The sequence below is a fragment of the Phoca vitulina genome, unplaced genomic scaffold, assembly GCF_004348235.1.
Source record: "Phoca vitulina isolate PV1807 unplaced genomic scaffold, GSC_HSeal_1.0 scaffold22, whole genome shotgun sequence".
Lineage (NCBI taxonomy): Eukaryota > Metazoa > Chordata > Mammalia > Carnivora > Phocidae > Phoca > Phoca vitulina.
This window is the reverse complement of record NW_022589725.1, coordinates 37677996-37694190: the sequence shown is the minus strand read 5'-3', so window position 1 is coordinate 37694190 and position 16195 is coordinate 37677996. Positions and strand designations below refer to the sequence as shown.

The following is a 16195-nucleotide window of genomic DNA, read 5'->3' as shown; positions in this document are numbered from 1 at the left end:
CTTTTAGAATGGGCCCCTTCCCTCTTCTCCTGTCTCCTGAACCATAGCTTCTCAGCAGCAGGAAAGGCCAGTCTCAGCCCTCATTGTCTCCCCTGTATCTCACACCATGGCTTTCAGGAAATGCTTTTGCACGGAAGTGAATTGTATTTCTGCTATATGAAGAGGAGAGTAGTTTTTAACCATGGAGAACATGGTAACTGTCTTCAAAAGATCGGTGAGAGGTGGTTCTCTCTCTTCTCCTTGAATTTACTTGTTTTCCAGACCTCAACTCTGGAGATATGCCCGTAGGTAGGACAGAGTGTGTGTGTGTGTGTGTGTGTGTGTGTTTTAAAGAAGAAAACACTTTGACGATTCTAGTCAAGGGGTGCAATTAGCTATATATACCTTTGGCTGAAAGCCTCCTCCATGGGAAATGCAGTTTGTTTGCAGCGAATGTTCAAATGTAAACAGGCTGCATGTGGATGGGTGCTGGAGGGCAGAAAGCAGCCCCTCCTGGCCAGCCAGGCCTTCCGGGTCCAACCCAGGCTCCGCTGAGCAGGTGGCCCCACCAGCTCCAGCACGTGTCCCCCCAGTAGGGCTGCATGGGCAGAAAAGAGAGCAGGCTGAGGGATGGGTAGGATTTGATGAAAATGGTGATACCAGCAGCCCTGGCTGGCTTATTACTTAAGAGTCTATAATTTTTAAATTCACTCATCCGTGCTCTAGGCCACTCTTCTGTATTACAAGTATATCCTTTTATCTTGTGGACTGTGGAAAGAAATTGATTTTTGTCTTTTGTTTTTTGGGGGACTGTAAACAATTTTAACAACCCAGCCTTTATTCCAGAATTTTCCTTTTAGTTCTCTCTGAATGCAAAGTAGCTTCCCTATGTCTCATTTGTCCTGTTTTGCTTTTATGAGGCTCACATTCACTGTTTATTGATAGTGTGGGCTTGTAGACATCAGGGTTTAGGAAGTGTGCCCACCTTTCACTCCTGGGTCGCTCCCCTTCCATGGATTGACATTGCTGTCCCTTCTACATGATGGCTTCTTTATGACATTGTTTTGATGATCGAACTCTTATCCTAAGTTCCTTGATCTTTAAAAAAGTTAGCCCCGTAGTGATATCCACCATCCTTGTCTTTCTCCAAGGGATATTGTAAGGATAATTTAGGGACCTATGTGTGAAGTATTTTGAGCTCAGTAGAAGGGAGAAGCCATCAGACTCAAAGGTATTACTATTATTTGGTTTCATACTGTTACCATATGATCAAGAATACAGTGATTTTGGAAATGGTGATAATTTCATGTTTGGAATTCTATTCTACCTAATCAGCATAATTGGCTTTGGCCTCAACCCTACACTTACCTCATTTTATAGATTAAAAACAAATAAAGGGAAATGATCAGAAATGTTTTTACTACATTTTTCATTGGCTGTTTTTTTTTTATTCTAAAAATAAATAAGTCTTTTAAAGGGAGTTGATTAAAAAGGTTCATTTCCTGGGAATGTTATGCATCTGCAATAAATAATAAATAATACTGTAGCAGTTGGCTGCCTCCACTTTCATACAAAATAAATAAATACATTTGGTGACATACATTTGAGGAGTGTGATTCTTATAATTTTCATGGAAATAAGGAATAACTTTACAGATGATAGAGATTTTACCATCTGCTAGTAACAACAACAAAAAAATAACACAGCTCATAACACGAGGCTCTTACTGAGTCTAATGTATATATTGGCATGCCAGGAATCAGAATTCTCTACAACTTTAGTCAACCATCCCCAGGGAAGCTGACATGACTTCCAGCATGTCAGGGGAAAGGTTCCTTTGCTTCTAAAGCAAATGGCATGGTCTTTACATTGCTTGAATGGCAGAGGAGGGAAGAGGACTGAGTTTTAATGGTGAGAGATCAAGAGAAAGGCACTCTCCGGAATTGTAAGTACCTGCACAGATTTCACTGGTAATTAGTGGAATGGTGGACTCACTGTCGGGAAGATACTGTCTTTATGAGTTAAAACATTTAGTGTTGGTAGAAAAGATAAGAGTTCAGATGCTTAGAGAAAGATGGCGGGTGGCAAGTCCAGACTTTCTCTACAATGACATTTGCTTTAAGCAGATAACATTTTAGTTTCCAAGGCCTGACATGACAGGTAGGGGTTGTGGTTCTAGTGAAGGAGAAGGAGTCAGGTGGGTCACCATTAGGAAAAGTTGAATGCTCAGTGAAGGCAACAGAGCTGCCTTCCAAGGAAGGATAAGAGAAACCAAAGGGAAGGCATTGAAGAAGTATTGGCTCTCTCTTTGGGTTTCCTTTGCTCTCTTCTGGAGAAGGTGGGGATGATTGTCATTTTTGGTCTTTCTGGTTTCATCTGGTGGCATGGAGGGCACTGCAGGCACAAGCATCGTGGCCGTCCCATAAAAGATGGCCAGCGCATTTCTATTAGGAGGTGATGTGTGGGTGGTCCTGAGGGCGTTCAGTCCTTCTTAGTATGAGAAGGCATAGGCTGGGTGTGCAGGCAGAGCCTTGTTAGAGAACTTTAGCAGCAGGGGTGTGTGTCTTGGAGTGCTTTTGGTTATCTTTAAATAGATCGGGGAATGAGGCAGGTTTAGTTAAAGAGGAGCAGCTTGCCTCTACCCTCCAGCTTCCCCATATTTTGAAGTGATTCTTACTCCCTGACCCTGAAAATGTAGCAAGTCTGATAGCTGCCTAATTGATTATGGCTTTTAGCCTAATGCTAAACATCTAACCCATGGGGCAAAGTAGGTAGAGTTTATAAATTTGTTTTCATTGCTATACTCTATATTGTCCCTCCCTTTTGTGTTACACCTCCTGTTTGGACCCTGATGTCCTGTGCCCTTTCCCCTTGGCCTTTGGCAAAAATGCTGACAAGCTCATGCACGTTCAGATACCAAGGGCTGATCAGGTTAAAGTGTTTCCCCTTCTTGTGGTGTCTACATTTCTTACAGGGGTGAAGACATCTTAAACCAGAGGAATGACTCTCTAGTTGTGGAATTTCAATCATCAGCCAGCCGATGCAGGAGGTATTATTTTGGGCATGGGGGCCTCTCAGAAGCCCTGAAATCATCCTAAATGACCACCTGCCTGCTCCATGTCACATAAGGCCGCTTCATGCATCACACCAGTCTTGTGTGTGTGTTGGTTTGATCTGCCTGAGGGCAGCGAGCATGTTTGTGGAAGTCTCTGTGCATGGAGTTCTGCACAGTAGGTGCTTCCCAGATGTCCGTACGTGCCGGAGAGGGGAAGAAGTGCAGTGCATGCAATGCAAGCTTATTTTTCTTACTGTGGATGCTGGTATTGGTCCCAAAGTGAGCAGGTTCATAGTAAAACTCGAATTTACTTCTTTGTTAAAGCTCACTTCATGCCCATCCACAGCATGAGTCATGTGTCGTCAGAGCAGTCCCCATTTGAAATCCATGGAATGTTCATGAAAGCTGGGGTTTCATATTGCAAATGTCCACAAGCAGGGCAGGACAATCATAGCCTCTTCTTTGAACTGGAAGCCTGGTTCTGTGAATAAGAGTGTCATTTTCATCTTATGCCTCCCTTCTGCCAGTCACTGTCACCGTAGCGCCCAGAGTTCTTAGTGATGGCGAGGTCGGAGCTGTGAGCCTCTCAGCTGGTAAGGCTGTGGCTGTAGCCTCCGTTTATGTGAAGGTCACTGGTTGGATTCCCCAATCTAATAACTTTGGGTAACGTACTAAAGATGAATTAAAATGCTAATAGGTGACATGTTCTGGGTATTTTAACATTCCCTAATCTTAAATGTAAATGAAATGCCTTAGGTGTTCTCACAGCCTTGCTGGAAGCGTACTTAGCATTGCCCCTTAGCAAATTAAAAGTATATTCTGTCCCCCCGGGCAGAGCTAGAAGGATAAGCAGTATTTATTTTATGATCATTTTATTTGTGCCCTCTACAGCTACATGGCACGATGTTCTCTCTTATACTCAGGATAGCAATTTAGCTAAAACAAAACAGGACAAAACAGAATCTCGCTCTTTTCATACGTTTCTGTGAACCCACAGCTCCTTTCATTATTAACATTTAAAAGCGGTACATTGGAGTTTGGGCACCTAAAGCTATTCCAAAGCCATTTTGTAGATTACCTTCACGTTTAAACCTTACAACGCCATGAAACATCTCTGTTTTATAATGAAGACACTGGGGTGCAGAGAGATTGTGTGGCTTCTCCATCATCATGTCGCTGGTTATGGGAGAACCAGAGTCAGTAGGCAGCTGTCCTGGCTCCCAGCTCAGGCACCTGTGCATTAGCCTCGGTGGGAGCTCGAAGCAGAACAAGGTCACTTAAACCAAATGCTTCTGCTAGGAAATGAAGACAATGCTCATTCTGAGGGACGTGCCAGTTCTCCACCGAGGCCAGATTTCTTTATATACTGAGCTGAAAAAACAAGTGTATTTCCTTCCTTCAGTTAATGGGTCACTTCCTTATTAGTAGTTGAATTAGCCCCTTTATTTTCTCCTTATGAGGGGGAAGGAGCACTATTTCTCCCTTAGTCCTCCCAGTTATCTGGTGTCTGGTCACTTCATAATTATATTTTGGGAGAATAGATATTAATTTTCTTTAACAAAAAGGCTGAGATCCTTGATGACATACCGTAATTCAATTTCCACTCTCTCCCTGCGTTTCCTGCACCCCTTTCTCCTGGCACATTTTTCATAGTTAGGAGGAGTGATAGTGTCAAATATATCAGAAGGAAGAATTGATTCAGTAGTAGTTTGACGACTTGACTGATTAACAGAGATCAGAAGAAGGCTCATAACTGTGAAAACCACTGCAGCATGGAGTTTTAACAGCTCTTTAGGGAGCTAGTTAATGAAAGAATCAGTACAGAAACAGCCATGCAAAAGAAAAAAAAAAAAAAAGAAAGAAAGACAAGAACAGGAGCATTCCCATATAACACTCAGAGGCTATGTCATAAGGGGAAATAGGCTCATAATTTCTATTTACACATCGCTGTAATTACCGTCTGCCTTAAGATTACTTTCAGTCTTCTCCTGTCAAAGTTGCTTAGATATTTCCTGTCTTACATATCAGGCAGAGAGGTCTAGTACAGGTTGGAACTTGCCCTAAGGATTTTTTTTTTTTCCTCCTGAAGAATGTAATTATCAGACACCCAAGCTCCTACTGCTTGATTAGACTGGCTCTAATCTGATCCTTGTTCTCCTTATCACGGCCATTCGCCCATGAACCAGACTTCTGCACTCAGGTGAATGTTCCACTGGGCTTTAGCCTTTAACTTTTTCCTATGTGGTTGTTCTCTTTTCTTTCTCCTGACGCAGTGTCTATGAACCAGATAGAAATGTGTTACGGAGGAAAGAGCGAGAAAGAAGAAATCAGGAAACTCAGCAGGATGATGGCACATTTAATTCAAGTTACTCCCTCTTCAGTGAACCCTACAAGGTAGATGGTTTTCAGTTGTTCGTCTTCTCCCTCACTTGTACCTCTCCCCCTGTGATGACAGTCTCTCCTGGAAGAGTTAACCCACCAAACTTCAGCTGCTTTTCTGCCTGTTCAGCCCAGGAAGACAGCTCAGCCACTCAGAATGAGGTCTTCTCCCACAAATCTTGGTGTCCAGTTCACACGACTTGACTGCCTGTTGCCTCAGTAAAATATAACTTTTGCTTAATAATGAGAGCTGCTTGCTGTGATTTTTTTCCATAGTGTAGACTTCATTTCTGCATTGATTTTCAAAGTCAATGCCACTTGTATGTTTTTTTTTTTTTTTTTTTCCTAAGCTATTCGGAAATAAAAAGAGGTTGGGTAACCTATTTGCCACACATGGGTCATACTGCGGTCAGGCTACCTGATAGGGTAATGAGAAAAAAACTGCTGGATTGTTTCTCATTTACACCAAAGGCCAGAGATACAAGCTGTCTTCCAAAATGAAAGACCTTCTGAGATTTCACTAATATCTGAGGCCTGCACGGAACCATGGGTAGTTTAGGCTGGTGTCTCCTTGCACATTGAGCCCCGTGTTCATTTTAAGCTGTATGCTGACTTCTTCTGCCTGTCACTCTGGGTTTCTGACAAGAATCACTATATATTTAGAAATTGGCAGCAGAACAATTTGAGCCAAATTTGAATTTTTAAGAAAAGCTTCCAGAGGGACTATATAAAAGAAAAGAAACCCCAATCCTGGAAAGCCTCAATCCCGATGGTTTTGCGAAGCTACGGTGGTATATTTTCTGGTTTCCGTAGCTGCATCACCCCACTGAGGATAGATTCCCTTTTGATGTAGTCTGAGGCTCTTAACGGCTTCCTGGTCCTGGCGTGATGCAGGGTGGATGGACTTCAGAGATGACGATTCTGATTTCATCTCCCAGCTCTCATTCTGAATGTGACAACCCTGTCTCTGTGAGCCAGCAAGGCACCTCTCCGTTGTCTCCTGTGTTTCTCTTCTCTCTAATGACAGGGTGCTTGTTGTGTTTTTCTTTTCTCCAGACGAACAAGGGGGATGAGCTCTCCAACCGGATCCAGAATACTTTAGGCAATTACGATGAAATGAAAGACTTTTTAACTGATAGGTCTAATCAGAGTCATCTCGTTGGCGTTCCCAAACCTGGGGTTCCTCAGGCTCCTGTGAACAAGATCGATGAACATTTTGTTGCAGATTCAAGAGCCCAGACCCAGCCCTCGTCTGTCTGTAGCACTGCTTCTTCCACACCAGCCGCTGTCCCCACACAGCAGAGTAAGAGGGGCACCATGGGCTGGCAGAAGCCTGGGCACCCGCCATCGGATGGCCAACAGAGAGCAAGTAAGCACGGACACAGGTTGCTTGATTTGAACAGATCTGCTAACCCAAAGAACCATAATAAAAAACCTAACCAGTCTGTGTCGAGCCCCTCATCCTCATCTTCCTCTTCTTCTTCCTCTTCTTCTTCTTCTTCTTCTTCTTCCAACTCAGCACACCAAGGCTCTCTCAGGACCTTGCTTGGAGATGGTGTTGGCAGACAGCAGCCACGAGCCAAACAAGTGTGCAATGTAGAGGTGGGTCTTCAGACCCAGGAAAGGCCACCTGCTATGGCAGCCAAGCACAGCGGCAGCGGACACTGTGTTCAGAACTTTCCTCCATCCCTGGCTTCAAAACCCAGCCTGGTCCAGCAGAAACCAACTGCATACGTGCGGCCGATGGACGGCCAAGATCAGGCTCCTGATGAGTCTCCAAAGCTTAAGTCATCCACAGAAACCGGTGTGCACTGCACGTCATACAGGGGAGTCCCGGCCACCAAGCCAGAGTCCGCCAGAGCCAAGGCCAAGCTTTCCAAGTTCAGCATCCCCAAACAAGAGGTGAGTCTTTTCTCAATGCCACCTACATACATCTGAGTTGATCTCAGTGATGACTTGACAGTTATAAATTCAATGCCCATGTTTCTTTATTTTCAGCGTGTGAACAACTTTGTGTGGTAGGATTTGTAGCAATCGCTAAAGGAGGATGTACACATAAATAATAATTTCTTAAAATCTCAAATTGATTATCATCATTTTTTTAAGTTCCAACATATGCAGTTATGTGTCTATGTTCATTCGGGAAGGAATGTTTCCTTCAATATAGTTCAAGGGATTTTTTTTATGAATGAGTCAGTGTCGACATGGATAGTATATATTAGAAATAAAAGTATTGTAAGGGCCATGTATAAAGAGGTTAATTTTTATGTAAAAGAGTTCAGAAGTTCAACATTTTTGCCAGTTTTGAAATGTTCCAAAACGTAAAGGAAACTTTATAATGATTTTTAAAGTAATTATTAAATGACTCAATATTGAATATGGTGAATATTCAAATGTATCAGATGTCCCATCCATATTATAATACTTAAAATCCAGGTTAATTGATGTTAATCAAGTAAGGACTCTCCTTGTCCCGTGAAAATGGTCTTAGGTTATATAAAGAGAGTGAAATCTTTTAGTTCAGATTCTTCTGGTTTGCGTCTTGAATTTAATCTGAAGTATTTATTTATTGCATTACAAAATGTGTAGACTAGGTGTGTGGAATATGAGAACTCAAAAAGGCAAATCACATAATCGCAGAAGTAGCAAAGAGTCTGGTCTACTTGAACAGTAAATCTGGATAGAAAATGAAGTCTTGTTTTAGAGAAACACATTTCATCCTATATTCCAAATTGATGACACTTGTCAAGAACACACGAAAAAGTATGCATGCACATTTTTTTGTTTTGCTGTGATGTGATATACTAACTAACATAAAATGTGAATTCTAGAGCATTGGACTTAGGAACTATTCAGTTTCTTTTTTCTTTTTGACATATTCGGTTTTAAAGATGGAATAACACTGTGGCTAGCATATTCTTTGTATCTTAATTTGATTTAGTGACCAAATAAAACACAAAATGATTTGATGTTTCTTGTTGGGAGTCTGACAAGGCTGAACTTAATCATTTCTGAGCTGAGCTCTCACCTCAGAAAGCACCGTGCACCAATTGGGAGATCAACACAGTGCCCTTAGAGAAGATATATTTTTTTTAATTCCGAGATGTTTACACAGGTTCTAATGAGGAAATTAAGTGACATGTACACCAGTAACTCCTTTTGATTATTCGTTTATGATGGATTCCATAAAGTATTCTTAGGAATTAATAGAAGCAGCATATAACTTCTGCAAGCATTTATGTTTTGGAAAGTTTGTAGGAAACACATATGAATATCACCTTATAAAACTGAATTTATCAAGCCCTTTGATTTGTGTTATCATCATCAAATGACCTGGCAAATAAAACATGGCTTATCCTTGAACAGAGGTGACTATAACTGCCAGGAATCCGTTATAATTTTAATCCCAATTGATTCTTTGTTAAAATGATTTTTATGTGCCAGAGAAACTTCAAATTTATTAGGTAGTAATTTATTTATTTACTTTGTAACCCAATGAGCTGATAAAGGCCTGGTTAAAAGCCCGTTTTTGATAGCCAGTACAGCCTTATGCAGATAACTGTACAGTTTTCATTAGGCTTTTGGGTATGTCATTAATAACGTGGACACTTTCAGGACGCCCTTCCAAGACCCCAGATTGAGAATGACACATTGTACTACGGTTCAGTAATCACAGAAAGAGGGAAATGCCTGAGATAGAAAGTCATACCAAGAAAAATTAGAGCTTTTATACAGGAAGTGTTTCATTTCCCCCATGTAATGACATTGAGCCTGTCCGCTTGCTCCCTTCCTAACATTTTATACTGAATACTTTAAAAAGGCCAATCATGCATTGATAGAAAAGAGGTAAGAAGTGTTGTTCACAGAACAAAGTTTTAATTGGTGGATTTGTTTTTTTGTTTGTTTTTGTGGTTTTTTTTTTTTTTTTTGTAGGGGAGATAATACAGTCCTTATTTTAGCAAAAAACTGTGTATTATGGAAAATATGGTAATTGAATTGTGCAGCACTTGTGTGTTGCACTCCAGTCTATTATAATAAGAAAATGACTCTTTCCCAATTAGCAGCAGGGTAGTATCTATAAGTTACATTTCCTATCCTTCAGACTCAAAGAGTTTTTTTGTTTGCTTGTTTGTTTTACAGTACTCCAAGAGATTCAAAAATACCTTTTGCAAGTATATCACTCAGTGTTTATAGGGCATCCCTATAAAATGCACAATCGTAGCATAGAAACTGAAGAATTTTATCAGCTAATCAGATTTTGCTTTTTGAGGAAACATTTGCTTTTATTTTTTGGAGAGAATAAAACAAACATGGCAAATAATTAAGAAATATTAATGCCTATTTTTTTTACACAGATAAGTACCTAGATGAAAATGTCCTCTTGATAGTACTGACATTAATTTCTAATAATTTAGGGAATGCGTTTTTTAGGGAAATTTACAGAGGCTGTGACCAAAAGGGAACTTTTTCATGACTTGACTATAGTTTCCCAGGACGTTAGCTATAGAGTGAGACTTATGCCAGTGTGAAGGATTTAGGGGCTAAAAGGAAGTGTTAGGTAAAAATGACATAAAGACAATGGAGATGCAAATATAGCTGAATAGCATTGTGTAGGTACAGTCCTCATAAGAAATCAAATCAATGACTAGGTATAATGCAATAGAAGAAATTAAAAAAAAAAATCTAAGTTGTGATCTCTGCCTGCAAGAAATTTACATGAATTGAATAAATTAAACTCCAGCACTTAGCTTTTAATTTGCAATTTCTCTCACATACAGTCCAAACTAAATTTAAAATTGGCCTTCTAGTTCTAGAAAATTTCCTCACCTTCATAATCCTTATAGTAGAAAAATCTTGTGTTGTTTTAAAAAATTGAGAATTTGTGAATCTCTTTTGCCTGATTTTATACTTCATAAATTCTTCATTCTTTTTCTTACAACATCTGCACTCTATCTGCTGCCGTGGTGAATTATTTGTTATAATTCTTTAGTCTTCAATAATAGGTAATTAGTGTGGAAAAATTCAGTGCAATTTGATGTGGAAGTTAAAGACCTCAAGGGGTTTCTTTAACTGATACACCTGTCTCTTGGCTGGTTTTCCCCAGCTCAGTTTTGTGTTTAATGAAAAACATATTTTTGTTGTTATAGCTGACTTTTTTATTCTTGATGGCATCCCTCATTAAGTGAGCCTTCCCTGGAGTATCACTTGGAAGGGTGACTAGTGTCAGGTGAGAGAAGAGACAGGGACATAAGAAATGACTGCAGATGCATTCTAGAACATTCTAGGGTAGGGCACACTAAATCTTATTTCCAGTTGAAGCAAATCATTTTTTGTTTCGCATACACACACAAAATAAATGTTTTGCCCTTAACATGTAATTCAAGATCCAGACACTGGGGACTATTAACCTAGTGGGGCAGATACAAGTTTTGTGGGACCTAAAATGTATACCGTCTTTGGGGTTTTCTTCAGTAAAAAAGGAGTAGAAAATTACCTTATACTTGAAATTTTTGCAAAAACAAGTATTAACTCATTGCTAGGGCCCCTCCTGGGGCCTTGGAGGAATCTTCGCTTAAGAGGCCCTGGAGCTTATGCGTCATTAGCTTCATGCTGTATCTATCTTTGGCTCATGGAATAATAAGAAATTGTTATTAAAATGATAATTTTAGATTTGAAAAGAGTGCTTTATATTGGCCTCAAACTTGGTAGAATTTAAAAATACATATATATATGCTAGGTGATACAGGAAGGCAGAAATGGGACAATCCTATAAAACAGGCCTAATATGCAGTGCTGTTGAGATAAAATATGGGAATATGGGCCTCACAGGCCATGAAGTTAGTTTGTTTGGCAAGTTTCAGCTTCAGTGGCACTCCAAAACATACACATTTTAGTTTCTGTTACTAATTTAATGAGCAGCAATGATTTAAGGCCGCCCTTGCAGAAGGGCTCTGATGGCTGAGAATAGAACAGATCTGAAAAGCCAGGGAAGGACGGAAGGAAAGCAGGGCCTGCTGCTCTTACCTGAGTCAGTGATAAGGAAAGAGACACCTGAATTTGAATATAAATTAATAGACTGTATGTATATGAGGAGTTTTCCTAGTGGTTGATACACAGTGGTTCATCCACAAGAACAGAGAAACCGTTTTTGGTTGATCAGAATTTCATTTGTTAAAATAAGTAATTACATAGTTTAAGGTGTATTGATTAATCAGCATATTCATGACGGGCATTTTAAAATCACCATTTATACCATGAATAAGAGCAGAAAGATAAAGCACCATGATTCCACAAAATAGCTTCCTAGAAAAGCAATTAACTGATTTTTTTTCTAAGTTCACAGAAGATAAATGATTTAGGCTTCCTATTTCCTGTCACTCTTGGTTACCTTTGTATGAAAATGGATTTCTTCCAAATTAAAGTCGGCACCAGCCTGTCGGACGGGAAAGGCATCTGCAGAGCAATGTGTACATTACATATTCATGCCAGTCTAAATTTCTTAATTACATTTGAGATGTATAATGTTTTCAAATGGAAGTATGCTATCTGATTGCTCATTGATGAAATGAGGGTGTGTGGCCGGGCTGGCGACTCGGTTTCCCTGTCTGTTGTGGTTTCATCCTCCCCATCATCATCACCTCCGTCCTCCTTCACCCACTGCAGACCGAGGCCACGTCCTGTGGGACAGCAGGGCTTAGTAACAGCACAGATGGTTATGCTCCGTGCTTCCTCCTCTCCCTGTCACGCACGCCGTGCGTTCTCTTAGTGAGGATGCGGCCAGCTTGTACCCCTTAGACTTAGAAGAGTGAAGACCCACAACTTTGATCTCAGATACTGGATGAAAGCACTTGTTTTCCATCTTTTTTTTTTTTTTTTTAAAGATTTTATTTATTTATTTGACAGAGAGATAGAGAGAGAGAACAAGTAGGCAGAGAGGCAGACGGAGGGAGAGGGACAAGCAGGCTCCCCGGCGAGCAGGGAGCCCGATGCGGGGCTCGATCCCAGGACCCTGGGATCATGACCTGAGCCGAAGGCAGCTGCTTAACCAACTGAGCCACCCAGGCGCCCCTGTTTTCCATCTTATAGATGGGTCACTCTGAAGGTCATAATGAAGGCTGGCAAGTGGAAATGTTTCCATATTTTTTGGCACTTTTATGTTCAGCTAGTGCGGCCCTAAAGGTAAAGCACTTAGCCACTTAAAAATATCTTCCATTTCTGTAACCCTTTATTAAAATGTGTCTTGTGTTAAGGTGCCGGTGTCCTTTTCCATCCCCTTTCCTCTCTGGGCTCCTTTAGGCTCATATTATAAAACCACATTTTCTAGCCTTGAGGTAGGAAAATACTCCCAGGGATGGAGGTGTTGAGAGCGAGACCCGGAGGGAGGCCATTAGAAAGCCCCACTTTACATTCCCTGTATATTTTCTCAGTTCTCATAAAGTTTCCTCTCCCGGAAAGCATCTGGACAGATTACGGGGCTATTTGCCCTTAAACTGCAACCTTATGTGTGTTGACTTCAAACCTGGGGCTAATCAAGAGCCTAAGCCCTCTGTGTTTGGAGTCACTTGAAGAGATGGTATGTGATCCAAGAACCTCTCCCACATTGGAAAAAGCATCACTGGACAGTCCAGTGACAAAAGCCTCTTGTTTTGTATCTCATCTGTTCTTGGTTGGAAATCCTATGCACCCTCTCAGATACACAGGGATACACAGTGGAATGATGATGGGTCTGCCAGGTGTAGGTTCAAATCCTGGCTCTGCCACTCATTAGCCATGTGGCGGGGAGCAAGTAGTTTAACTTCTCTGGGCCTCAGTTTTCTTATGTGTGGAGAAAATGATAATATCTACGTGGCAGAGTTACTGGAGAGAGGAGTCGATCGATGAGTTGAAGAACGTCATGTGCTTAGCACAGTGACAATATAGTAAGCATTCAGTAAATATTGGCTATGTTACTCTTACTAGAAATACCTCTGAAACGACAAAAGCAAACAAGATACGGAAGTGAGGATATTATCGGAAGTGGTTGTGTGCGTGCGTGTGAATTAGAGAGAGAGAGGCAGAGAGAGGAGGTGGGAAGAAAAAGAAAAATGAAATTCTGAAAGTTCTTTTGTGTTTATTTGTTGGAAATAATGGAAATCTTGAAGACTGAGATTATCCTGGATTAATATAGCAAAGCCTGAGTGACGTGATTCTCTCTTATTTAATGCTTAGCCCCCTCCTGAGATTTTATTGCCAAGCCTGGGATCGAATTTCCTCTCTCTTTCTGTGTATTTGGCTTTCCTGAGCTATTATTACCTGTAGTAGAACATATCACACTTGAGCTTTATTTCCAGTTAAATGAAATATAAAGTCAACAAGATATGGGCTGAGGAAAAGTGTTAAAATTTTCAGGTAGTAAGTATTGAGAATGACTCATTGAAACAGATCTCTTTGAAGCCACACAGTATTAAATGGTGTTTAATTGGGCCGAGCAGGAGAATCACTTACCCACACAATTAACTGGCGTTAGCAATGCCTTTATAGTAGAGGAGAGTGCAGTTTCCCTGCTGCTAGTCACACGTTCCATTCTGTAGCCGCATGCGTGACGAGCAGCCTGCGGCTACCCCTGGACGGAGCAGTTTTCTGTTTTGGCCAAAGGGCAGGCTTTAGGATCAACAGACATTTTCAGAAGTGATACTGCCTGGGACCCATCTCTGCAGTAATTGGCCTGATTTTAGAACAGCATGAGGAGTATGGTTTCTGGAGCTAGATTGTCTGACTTCGACTCTCAAGTCTGTTGGCTCGCCAGATGACCCTGTGTCTCAGTGGCTTTATCTCTGACATGGAACCATGATTGTACCTTTATTAGTGTGCCCGGGCTGCCGTGGCGAAGTACCGCAAACTGCTTGGCTTAGCACAACAGAAATTGTCTCACAGTTCTGGAGGCCAGAGCCCTGAAATTAAGGTGTTGGTAGGGTTGGTTCCTTCTGAGGGCTGTGAGGGAGAATCTGTCCTAGCGCTCCTTCCCTGGCTGGAAGATGGCTGCCTTCTCCCTGCGTCTTTACGTTGTTTTCCCTCTACACGTGTGTCTGTCTAAATTTCCCCTTTTTTTGTAAGGACATCAGTCATATTGGATTAGGGCCCACCGTAATGACCTCGTTGTTAACTTGATTACCTACGTAAAGACGCTATCTCTATCTAAAATGTAAAATTGTGAGGGACACAATTCACTATAACAGTACCTGATAGCATTTGATAGCATTTTTTATGACTACTTAATAAGTTAATAGTTGTACAGTGCTTAGAATAGTGTGCCTGGCACATAGTAGGCACTTAAAAATCCACAATAAGAACTTAGGATTATTAGTATGATTATTGATAGTAGCTCTGTTTACTTCACATTTACCTTCTAATGTGCTCAGCCCTGGACAGTTTGAGAGCTCAGAATCTGGAAACTGAGGTGAGGTGATGAATTTCACTAGAATATGAATGTCATAAAAGCAAGGATTTTGTTCTGTTCTTTTACTGCTTTGTTTAGTGAAGCTTCCCTAACTGTGCCTGGCACATAGTTTGTGATCAATAGGTATTTGTTGAATTAGTTAATTAATTTAAGGCTACGGGTGAAGGAAGTCACTCCCCTCCAACAACTGACCTCCTCTCCTTGGGGCATCAGTAATTCCTGCCAAACCTTTTATGGGAAGAGAAAAGCCAAACACTTCCAACATGTAATTTATAGCTGCTGTTACAAAGAGAAATAGGAACCATATTTACTGATGTATGTAAACACAGCCCATGTAAAATAAACCATGGAGCTATATGCTGGCCTCAGAAACAAAAGCCAAAGCAGGCCGGGGCTCTGCCAGGGATGTTATGTGCTCTGCCTCTTTTGCCTTGTTCTCCTTTGTTTGGTTGGTGTGAGTAAGAGCCCTGGCCTGGGGGCAGTGGGTACGGTGCTCTGTGTATGTGCGGCAGGCAGATGCTCCTGTTCTCTGACCACTATGATGTGAGCTGTAGCAAAAGAATGGAATGAGGAGGGTGGTGAGGGGCACAGGGGACAGTGCGGGGGAGACCACGGTTTCAAACTTTCTGCCATGTGAATTAAGTTTTAATGGATTTAAAATAGCCTGGCATACATGGAGCTCATAGAGGTACTCCTTGATGACAATGGGTACTGATTCCCAGAATGGCTCTTTCTCTCTACATTTCATTTTGTGCTTCATGGATCTTGTTTCTGTCATGATTCCTATTTCACTTATTCATGGTAATGCATTATTTCATAACTTATGCAAACATAATCCGCATATTTATCCAGAGCTCTGTTTATTTGTTGTCTCGGAGACATATCCTTCAGAAATATTGCTGGTTACATAGCATTTGGGTCCACATAGCCAGTGGCATGCCTTTAATACACAGTATATGTTGGACTCCTTATCTGTGTGACAGAAGACTAAACAGTAGAAAATAGAAAAATGTGTACATTCAGTTTTGGATCTACATAAGCCCTGGGAACAAATATGGATCAGCCGCTCTCTTTCCCCTCCCCCCAATTCTTAGATGTTTTGAAAACCTCACAGAGAGAGCATGGGTGATGGAAGGTCTCCTCCAGACCTCCTGTGGGATATTTGACTCCTCTCTGTGACATCCCTATTGAGGCTCTTCCTGTCTGTGTGCAGCCCCCACAGGTAAGAGGGAACTTTCTACCTCCTGGGGTAGCCATCCCATCTTTGGGCAGCTCTCACCCTTCCTTACGTTGACCTACAAATCAACCTTCTAGTCACTTGCACTTCTTAGCTGCCAGTGTGCCCA

General features: G+C 41.3%; 1 protein-coding gene across 1 annotated transcript in view; it reads left to right on the top strand.

Moving 5' to 3' along the window:
• Positions 1 to 16195, top strand: part of AFF3 (AF4/FMR2 family member 3) — a 523317-nt gene that overhangs the window by 83546 nt on the left and 423576 nt on the right. The window contains exons 3-6 of the mRNA XM_032420156.1: positions 2954 to 3028; positions 5308 to 5428; positions 6470 to 6782; positions 6933 to 7315. Of these exons, the coding sequence (XP_032276047.1) occupies positions 2954 to 3028; positions 5308 to 5428; positions 6470 to 6782; positions 6933 to 7315 (892 nt within the window). The remainder of the gene's footprint in view (positions 1 to 2953; positions 3029 to 5307; positions 5429 to 6469; positions 6783 to 6932; positions 7316 to 16195) is intronic.